General features: G+C 43.2%; 2 protein-coding genes across 6 annotated transcripts in view; one reads left to right on the top strand and one right to left on the bottom strand.

The window, feature by feature from the left end:
- The window catches only part of MRPS27 (mitochondrial ribosomal protein S27), a 128,767-nt gene extending 125,759 nt beyond the window's left edge, over window positions 1-3,008 (bottom strand). For all 4 annotated transcript variants that reach the window (XR_014015687.1, XM_081231993.1, XM_081231992.1 and 1 more), the window contains exon 1: window positions 2,930-3,008. Coding sequence is in view for 3 of the 4 variants with exons in the window: in XM_081231993.1 (XP_081088119.1) it covers window positions 2,930-3,002 (73 nt within the window). In the remaining variant the exon portion in view is untranslated. The remainder of the gene's footprint in view (window positions 1-2,929) is intronic.
- A 93-nt stretch (window positions 3,009-3,101) lies between these two features.
- PTCD2 (pentatricopeptide repeat domain 2) overlaps window positions 3,102-10,703 on the top strand; it is a 28,443-nt gene continuing 20,841 nt past the window's right edge. The window contains exons 1-3 of one of the 2 annotated variants that reach the window (XM_081231994.1): window positions 3,102-3,228; window positions 4,484-4,576; window positions 7,965-8,094. In XM_081231994.1, coding sequence (XP_081088120.1) covers window positions 3,114-3,228; window positions 4,484-4,576; window positions 7,965-8,094 — 338 coding nt within the window. In that variant the 5' untranslated portion in view covers window positions 3,102-3,113. Of the gene's footprint in view, window positions 3,229-4,483; window positions 4,577-7,281; window positions 7,496-7,964; window positions 8,095-10,703 lie in introns of those variants that run through there. The other variant, XM_081231995.1, reaches the window with a different exon arrangement.

Raw genomic sequence — 10,703 nt, forward strand, 5'->3', positions numbered from 1 at the left:
TATTCACAGGTCCTTAAAAAGTGGAAGAGGGAGACAGGTTGTTAGTGTGATGCATGAAAGACAGAGGTATATAAGAAGGACCTGACTTGCCACTGCTCGCTTTGAAGATGTTTGAGAAAGGGACGATGAGCCAAAGAATGCAGGTGGTCTCCAGAAGATGGAAAAGGCTAGGGAAACAGATTCACCCCTAGAGATTCCTAAAGGGAATACACCCCTTTCAACACCTTGATTTTAACACAAAAAGACTCTGTATCAGACTTCTGACCTATAGAATAGTAAGGTAATAAATCTACATTGTCTTAAGCCACCAAATTTGTGGTAGTTTGTTACAGCAGCAATAGGAAATTACTACACCTTCAGATAGACAGACATTCCATTATCTGTAAACCTTTTAAAGGAGGATATTCATCTTTCTGAGATACTTTTAAATGACATCACTTAAAGTTTTTCCCATCTCTGTATGGTAGTTGAGGGTTCTGTATATTAACGTTAAAACCAAAGAATTTCTATGAAGCCAGACAGGACATTAAGTGGACAATGGCAAAATGGAAAATCTAGATCACCTTCTCAAACCTTAATGTGCATATGAATCTTGATAAAATGCAGATTCTGATCAGTACGTCTGGGGTGGGAACAGAGATTCTGCATTTCTAAAAGTTCCCAGGTGATGATGATGTTGACCCTCAGATAACATTGAAGTAACAAGGGGATAGGATGTTATCAGCCTCACAAGTTTAGATCTCTGAGCCCGTTTAATCCCACTCCGAATATGCCACCCAAGAGCATATATATATACCCTTCTTGAACCTGCTAACCCTTCAGCCAGTCAACTTTAAGAGCAACAATATTCTAAGATAACTATCCACTAAAAAGCAAGTATCTCCCCTGCTTAATTCTGAAAAGATACCTCCATGGACCAGAATTTCAAAGTTTAGTAAATACTTATTAAAAACTTACTTATTTTATAGTTAATTTGGCCTTTGGTAAAATGTCTCCAAACATGTTTTCCATCCAAAGGGAAGCAGTGTGATTGTGAACACAGATAGGCTTTAGAGTCACAAAGTCTAAGTGTGAATCCTAGCCTTGTTATTAAAAATTTTATAAAAATGTGGGCAAGTTACACCAGGTCTCTGAGGCTCTTTATTCATATGTAAAACAGGGAAATACTGTATCATAATTTAAATAAGGGCATATATTAAGTACCTAGCCTAATGTCCACTATGTAGTAAGTGCCCAAAAAGTTTCCCTCTCTAGCCTCTTCACATACTGAAGTCACTTTTTCAGTTCATCTCAATAAATCTTTCTCTCATCCTCTTGATCACTTTAGTTGCCCTTATCCATTATGTTGTAGGGAGAATCAGCGGAAGCACCAAAGTATTCCAAATACTGATTCGTCCTGAGTTTGTACAATTTTTTTCCTCTTTTATCTGGTAATGGTTCAAGATGTTTTGATGACTTAAAGCTCCTTATCAGCATTCTCAAACCCCCAGTGGTCCATAATGTACTATCCTACATACTTATATCACTTGCCTTATACCCTTCAGGTCCTGATTTCAAGACTCCTTTCACCTGTGGTCTAACCCCCTGCTTGTGCAGTATAACTTTCTGTAATGAAGGAGATGTTCAATTCTGAACTGTTCAATACAGTAGCCACTAGCCACAGGTGTCTACTGAGCACTTAAAATGTAGCTAATGTGACTAAAGAACAGGATTTTTAAATTTAAACTAATTTAAATAGCCATGTGTAGCTCCCGGCTACTACAATGGAACAGCACAGGTGTAACCTATCATGAGCTCACCATTTCAAACTACAATCAAAATGCTCACTGGAAATTCTCTCAATTCACCTTTATCTAATTTCCATTCCCTTGTTAGTATGACTGCCCCCGAATATCCTAAGCAGCTATGATACTTTCCCTGATAGACAATCCAAGGTCTTGTTTAAATTGAAAAGCATTAGTAACAACATAAGTAAACAAGCTAGTAAACAGCTACAACAATTAATTCTTACTGAGGTACCAAGTACTGTGCAGACCACTTTACCTAATGTGTGACATGAAACATTTTCATTAGCTAGGTCAATCAGTTAATTCTCAGAAAACGTCTGGTGGCCAGCTATAAGGTTTCACGTTGATATTTAAAGGCGTGTGGGCAAAACTGTATGTGTTGCTTTTTAACAGGGGCTAGAGGAGGTATGTTGGAAAGAGGAGATAATAGGCATTGGAAAAATCAGTTGTGATTACTCTATTTTAATCATATAATCAGATACATCTGTCAGGATTTAGCTTCTGTGAATTAAGAAAGTTTTTCCCAATGTCTTCATCAGCAGGTCCTGTAAACAGGCTTTGAGTGAGCCGTCACTCATTCGGATATCAAAGTACTTTAAAAGTAACTATTAGCATTTATTGTCTGAACGGAAAACTTGGGCAAAGAAAAGTCAATCAAAAGTTGCGCCCAAGGTCATCAGGTAAACTGAGATTAGTACTGAGAAATTCCTTCACCAAGTGAAAACCAAGGGTCTGGCCACGCGTCAGGTGTTGAGGAGAACGTTTGTGACGCCCCTCTAAGGAAACTCAACAGGGAGAGAAATTTCATAACCCCGGGGGGACACATTTGGGCTTTTCACGGGCAGCAAAGAGATGACCACCCTCACACACAAACCCGGCAAACCATACGCAAAAGCTCTCATGGTAGGACTTCCTCTGCTCTTCACACCTTTGGATAGGCAGACACTATTATCTTAGGGAAGGAGATGGGTCATAGACCTTACCTCCCCTCTCTGTGCTACCGAACACCTCCAGGGGTTTCTCTAGCAACTAGATCCCAGAAGCACTTCCTCTCCCCTTAAAAGCCCACTGCTCCCTTTACTGAAGGAACAGAGTTCTCAGGGGCCTAATGAAGCAGCCCCACGAAGGTAGCAGCCACCAACCTGTCAGGGAGAGCTGAGGCAGCGACACTTTCCGCGCCCAGAGCATCCCGCGCCGCACCACGTGGACCGCCATCTTGGAGCATACCAAAGGGATGGCCGGTAGGGGGACTGCGGGCGGAAGAAGGGCTGGGCACAGTCCACGCCCCCCCCCCCGGCTCCCGCAATTGGTGCGGCCCGGGACAGGATGGCGGCTGCCTTTCGGCCTCCGAAGCAAGTCCTACCGCAGCAGGCGCTGCGGAGTTTGGTGTATCCAGGGTTGGGAGGCTTGGGCTCCACCTGCAGCCGCTGCCGTCTCGGAGGTATCCGCGGCCTTGGGCCGTGAAGGAGGGGAGGGATGGGACAGAAGGGAGCTTTGGAGCGGGCATCTCTTTGGAGAAATAACAGCGCCTCACTCAGGGGCCTAGAGCAATCGAGCATGCACTTGCCCTCTGCACGTGGGTACAGTGGTGGCCTCTGGATGTCGTGGACGCCCGTGTGCCTGGGAATCAAAGGACAGATGGGCTGGGCTCTTGACCTGGGGGCTGTAGTATTCCCTCGGATGGAGCTGTGCTGCGCCCGGGAACACCCCCTCCGCCCTGGGTGTACTGTCCTGCAGAGTTTGGGAGGGGAGGTCAAAGACTATGAGTTTGGAGTCCAGCTCTGTAGCGAACAGTCTGAAAGACTCTGAGCAGGTTTCTTTATTTGTAAAATTATCCCTTAATATCTTTATGAAAATGATTAAATTTGAAGAGTGATAATAAAATATTTAACACTTTGTGTCAGGCTTTCCTGTAATACATTTTACATACATTCATTCCTTTCCTCCTCACATCACCCAGTGAGAGAGGTACTATTCTTCATTTACAGAGGAGGAAACCGCAAAGCTAAGTAATTTGCCCAAGGTCAGAGGGAACTGGTAGAGGAAGGGTTTAAACACAGGCAGTCCTACTGTAACCCCTTCTCTGGACTGCCTCTCTAGAAATCAGCAATTTTTGTTGTTACATTGTTATTGTAGTACACAGAGCTTTTGTTTTGGACGATTCTTTGGCCAAGCTCCAGTTCATGCACAGCCGAGCATCCTAAAGAAATGATGTTTCCTAAACTGATCATTTCTGCTAAGTTGTGGTCAGTGATTCCTGATGTATCTAGAGGATACCAAGAGTCCAAATCTGAGAGGCCATAATGCCTCATTTCACAAATGACAGTCCTGGGAATTCCAATGGTCACACTATAGCTTTTTCCCCTACCCTATATGCTTCTACCTGTTTAAACCAAATCTAGATATACCTGTTTTGCTATCTGTCTTTCAGATCCCAGATTCCTGTCTACCCATCCCCATACCCAGTTAATCACTAGCTCACAGACAAAACTTGTCTTGTGGAGGATTTGCATTCTTTGGTAGTTTGGACATTTTTTTCCCCACCAGGGTGACTTATATTTGTACCTGTCTAGGTGGGTTATTTATACTAACCGAAGATAAGATCAGTTATTAGAAAGAGACAGTCAAGCTCGACACCTTATTTGCTAAGTATGAAACAGTCAAAATGATTTTACTTTCTCTTCTCTGATTTTTAGCTAAAAGATATCTACTTACAGATAATATTGTGAAATTAAAGGACTTTCAGCATAAGAAGGTGGCTGTTGCATGTAATCTTCCTGGCACCAAAGGTAATCAAATCGATTTCATTACTTCTTTCATTGATCTGTCGTTAAACTTCCCTCTGTCTTTATCCCTGTTCAGTCTCTTCTTCAATGACCTTATCTCACAGAAGAAACTGAGATGATTTATTCTTAGTTTCCTAGTCTGCCCTTGCATGCCCCTTTCACCTCACTCTGTTATGGCAGAGTCTACCGCTCTTCTCTTGTCCCTTCTCCCAGGACCCCAGAGAAATACTAAAACTAGTGCTGCAACCAGTCCTCTAGATCAGTGCCACTCAGAGTGAGGTTCAAGGATTAGCAGCAAGTGAGAGGTGGATAGAAATGCCAAATCTCGGGCCCCAGACAATTTGTCTGCAAAATAAAGTCTGAGGGCTTCCCTGGTGGCGCACTGGTTGAGAGTCCGCGTGCCAATGCAGGGGACATGGGTTCGTGCCCCGGTCCGGGAAGATCCCACGTGCTGCGGAGTGGCTGGGCCTGTGAGCCATGGCCGCTGAGCCTGCGCATCTGGAGCCTGTGCTCCACAACAGGAGAGGCCACAACAGTGAGAGGCCCGCGTACAGCAAAAAAAAAAAAAGTCTGAAAAGAACTGCTCCACATGATTGGCTTTCAGACTTCTTGATGCCACCCTCAGTAAAAAATACAATTTGCATTGCATCTCCAGTATACACATACATATCTATAGATAAATGATATAAAATGAAACAAAAAATGAATGATGATGCATTTTCATATTTTCTACTGTGTGCTGGAAGAATCAGTAGACTAAAACAAAGGTTTCTTTAAAAAAACAGCAAAACATTGATAACTGTTGAGGCTGAGTGATGGGCATGTGGGAGGTGATTTTACTGTTCTCTCTACTTTTAGGTATGTTTGAAAATTTTTATTGTAAAAAGCTAAAAACATGGCACCACCACCCTAGGTCTTATTCCCTTTCAGCATCTGAGAAATCTTGTTGCATTCATTCCCACCTCTCCTGCACGTTGAGTTTTTCCCAGTACTTCAGATTCCTTTCTAAACACAGCAAGGCTCTCCTCTTTTTTAATAACAACTCTTTTGTTTGTCCTACTTACTTTTCCAGCTTTCCTCCTTCTCACTGTCAGATGTTTGTGAGCACCCAATGAACACTCCTTGCTTCTCATCTCTCCAGAAAGCAGTCTTCCTTCACAGGTCCGCTGTCATGCTGTTGTACAAAACCACCTACAGAACAAGAAGATAAGAGGGACGGAAAACAGATTAATCGCCACTTTAGTAGACTCAATCTAGATTTTACTTCAGTCTTTTCTTCTCACCCCAGGTTGCCTGGAGCTCTGTGAAGTTCGCAGTTAGGGCCTCGTGTCACTACCTAGTTGTTATTCCAGTTGTCATAGTCTTTCTAAGACTGTGACAGTCGTGCATATGTTCTGAAAGGCAATTAATATGAGTGCCCATCTACTCCACTGTCAGGTATTTATAAAACCCTGTCCACATTTCATCATTATAAGAACCCACAATGGTACTCTGTTATATACCACATCGTGTACAAACTTGCCCCTTCCCGCCAGCTTCCTAGCTCTTCCACAGTGGATCTCACCCTTTCTAGAACCAGTGTGATTTCCTGTTAATCTAGTCACGGTCTCCCCTCACCCCCTTTTCCCCCAGTTCTGTGCTTTTTCTCATGCTGATTCCCATACCGACAGTTCCCCACCCCCTCAGCTTTGCCACCCCTACCCAGCCCCTTCCTTCCTCTCTGGTACCTCTCCACTTCCACCAGACCTGGTCTGTTTCTGCTGCCCTGATTTCTCTCCTCTCTCCTGTTACGTTTATACTGTCACATGTCACCTACTCTGTCATTATTTTCAGGTAGCTTTATAGAAATATATCTTGTCTTCTCAAATAGACTCTAAGCTCTTTCAGGGTAGGAACCGTACCTTATCCTTCCTTGTGTCTCTCACACAAAGAAGGATACCTCTGACTGTAATATACGATAAGCACTTAATTTTGATGGATTTGTTTTAAAATACAAATTACATCTGTTGAAACTTTGGACTTATTAAGTATTAAGAAGTACAAGATGTAAAGACGTCCCATTAAAATCTTTTAGGTTGGAAATTGATTAGAAATATTTAATAGAATAAATCCTCGTGACAGAGGAATGAAAATAATAACAATATGTCTATGATCTCCTGGCAGTCACTACATGCTGGGCTCTGTGCTAAGTGCTTTACGTACATTATCTCAGGATGACCCCATGAGGTAGGTATCATGGTCCTCACTTCACACATGAATCTTGTCTCAGAGACAGGCCTCCCCAGATCTCCCCATAGCATGCAAGTGGCAGAGCCCAGATTTCAGCCCATGTCTTCCCAACTCTAAAACCTTTAACCATTACACGATTCTGCAAATAGAGATTGGAGGGTCCATTGCATTAATTCAAACCTAATGGACCTTCTTTTCTTATAAATCGAGAGCAGTGTCTGCCTTAGATTCCCGATCTTGTGTTTTTAATGTATATTGTGCCATTCCTTTAAGCAGCATTCCTTCGGAGCTCTGGGCCTTGGAACAAATCCTGTAGACTTTCGCAGCTTCTGATACTGAGAACAGCCCTGCCTTCTGGAAAGCAGATGTTTGCTTGGTGGCTGCCTTGCATCTCACCCTACATTCTGCCAAAAATACAGTCCCTTCCTAATGCCAAGAAGCAGTGTTTCCTGTTGGTGTTTGATTGTCTCCACAGTTGATCAGATACAAGACAAGGGACATAGACCGTGATCACCTTGAAATGATTCTGTTACTAAAAGAGGGTTTGCTGCTGTTTAGAGGACTCTTTTACCCCCTGTGCATTATGCAGTACTGTGGCATGCTTTCTAACAACTGAGTAGAGAGGGACCAGGAGGAATGAAAAAGTGGTAAAATGGAATCAAGTGAAAAAGACGTGAAGTATTCTTGAATCATGTGAGTAATCCATTGTGGGCTGACCACATTTTCCTTTCAGTTTTCCTGCTAGGTGCCCTGCCAGTTGATGGTTTGGATATCTCGGTTACCTTTTTTTTCTCATGGGTCACCTGTAGATACAGTTCTTTGGGCTAAGCCTCTGGGACGTTCGTTCTCAAACTTTACGGTGCATAAGCATCACCCAGGTAGTCAAAAATGCACATTCTTGTGCTCCTACTCCCAGAGAGTCTGTGTTGGGAAGTCTGGAGTGAGGTCTGGGCCTGTGCCCTGTGACAGATTCGCTGCTTGATACACCACGTCTGACACTCTGCTCTCAAGACCAGCCAGTGATGGGAGCTGCATGGCTGTGAGCCCCTCTCAGTGGCTCTTTGCATTGTGCCAGGTTCTAGCCTCCCCTTCTCCCTGAGCTCAGCCTCCTGACGGTCTGAGGCAGCCTAAGTGATGACCACCACACTGTGCTTTCTTCCAGAAACCTATTTGAGAAACTTGGAAGAGAAACTGACCCAGAGTAAGCTCATCTTGAAAGAGGAGTTGAGAACCTTACTTCATTTGTGTGAGTCCTGGGACGATGTGGAGCTGGCTAAAAATGTCATTTACAGGTGAGGCATTTCCTTAAAATCCTGCCAGCCTTTGGCTTTTCCTACTCTCTCCTTTTTCCTGAGCAATCTCATCTACCTCCAAGATTTCAGCTCTCACCTCTAAACTGGTGACTTCCCAATCTCTTGTCCAGATGCCTGCCCTGAGCTCCACACATTTATATTCATTCATTCATTTGGCAAACACTTATTGGGTTCCTACTACGTGCCAGGTGCCGAAGATAGAAAAACAGATAATTCATGCCCCAGGAGATCACCAACCTCTTCACCAAGGCCACTTACACGTTCCCAAGGTCTTCACATTCAGCTTACACAGATTTCTTCCTCTTGCTGTGTTTGCCGTCACACTGACCTGTCATGCTTTCCCCCCGATCTCATTTGCCCTCCTCCTGCGTCTGCTCCGTGGTGTCTCTCATCCCTGGCCTTCCTCTCTCTGTCCCCATTACCAGTGTCTTAGCTCAGGCCTCACACCTCTCACTTGGATCACTTCAGTGGACTCCGAACTAGCCTCCCCGCTACGGGCTTAAGCCTGTTACATTCACTGTCTCGGATCCCTTATCAGACTTCCTCATGCCAGAAGGAACTCATATGTAATCACAGTCTGCTGTTAGGAAACCGAGCAAAGGTGTCTCTTGGGAGCAGGATGGCACCAAATCAACAGCTTCCTTTCACCATTCTTTAAAGATACATTTCTATACATGAACCTGCATTTATACTGTACATTTACAGAGAAAAATACGAGGTATTCATATATGGAATACTGGAAGAATACATACCGTAAGTTAACCGTGGTTCTTTGAAATATATTTTTTGTTCGTCTAAATGTGTACTTTTCTGATTTCTCAAACTTGTCTATAAGGGACATTATTAATTTTATAATGTGATAAAATTAATGTTGTTTGTAAAAAGGAAAAGAAAAACAGAACTATGCAAATTTCATTGAAACTTCGAAAAACACGAAAAAGTAGAAAGAAGAAACACTGCCTACATCACACAGTTTGCTGTTTCGATTGTCTCTTGCTGTATAACAAACCACACCAGAACTTAATGACTTAAAATGACGACTGATTATTATTTCTCATAACTCTGTTGGTCAGGAACTGAGGCCTGTCTCAGCTGGGCAGTTCTTACTGTTATCGGCTGAAGTCACCTGCACCCCTGCAGTCAGCTTTAGTGGGCTCAGCCGGGAGGTCCAAGAAGGCTTCGCTTGCGTTTCTGAAGCCTCAGTGCCCCTGCATGCAGCCCCTCCCCCCGCTGGTAGAACCTCACTGCTCACGAGTCCAGCCTGAGCTGCACTAGCGCACAGCACACGTGGAAGCTGCAGGCCTTGTGGGGCTGCCGAGGATTGGCACGTCTTCACTCCCGTCCCATTCTCTTGGTCAGGGCGAGTTAGCGGCCAGCCCCGATCCACGGGGAGGGGAAGGGATTCCACCTCTGGAAGGACGGAGCCGTGTGCACATACAGGGAGGAATGGTGGCGGCCACCTTTGGGGCCTGTCTACCACATCCAAGAAACCACTGTTAATATTTTGATATATTTTCTCACTGATTTTTTTTCATGCAAAGATTCTGAGGTTTAGGTAGGGTTTATTTTACATAGCTGTAGTTATTACTGTGTATATAAAGTGATATTTTCTTGTTTTCTAATTAGCATTGTAGCATAAATATTTTTGCCTGTTAATACTCTAGGAATCATATTTTAATGGCTATACACTGTTCGATTATAGGTTAGGTATTTTAATTAACTGTGCCCCTATTGTTGAACGTCTAAATTATTTCTAATTTTTCACCAGGATAAATAATGCCATGATGAGCAAACTCTATGCATAAAATTTATTCTTTATTTCCTTTTGGGGATCGGAGGGCATGCACCTTTTAAAGCTTGTCAATACAGACTGCCAGATTATTTTCCAAAAGGGATTATGCTAATTCACAGTCACACTGTATCTGCAAACCTAAACCTGCTATTTCAGTTTCATACAGTTGAATCATTTGAGACCCTCTGGCTCATTTTACTCAGTTTTCTTTTTACTACCCAAAGCTATCAGATGTTTACAAGAGTAACAAAACAGGATAACATTCTAAATGCTCCTTCCACTCTTATTTTTGTCATAAACATGCAAAGTATGACTCATAATCCCTTTATTGATGCTAATACTTTCTGCCTGGTTGCTGTCCTTTCCCTCTACTTGTGGACAGCTGGACAAGCTGTGGGGGGGGCGGTCGATCCTCGGCCTAACCAACCTGTTCTCTCTCTTCCTGAGACAGGCGGCCCCCCGTTGGGGAAAAAGAGCAACGAGCCAGAACATAAGCTCTTTATTGAGCCAAAATGGGGAACAACTGAATCTCCTCATAGTCTGGACCACATGCTGTTGTTTGGTTTATAGAAGGGTTTTAGATCCTCTAACTTGAATGTTTCTTGTCAAGAAGAGGTGATATTAACTAGCTCTGTGACTTTCTAGCACTTTTATTAGTGTGAATGTCATTTAAGTTAGGAAATTTTTCATTTTTGTTTTTAATCTGGCACACATTTCTCTTGAGATTATTTACTGAAATACTTTGATTTTTAAAGATGTCTTCCTCAGCGTGCCTTACATTGTATAAGAGGGAGCA

Source organism: Mesoplodon bidens, assembly GCF_964165515.1.
Source record: "Mesoplodon bidens genome assembly, chromosome: 4".
Classification (NCBI taxonomy): domain Eukaryota; kingdom Metazoa; phylum Chordata; class Mammalia; order Artiodactyla; family Ziphiidae; genus Mesoplodon; species Mesoplodon bidens.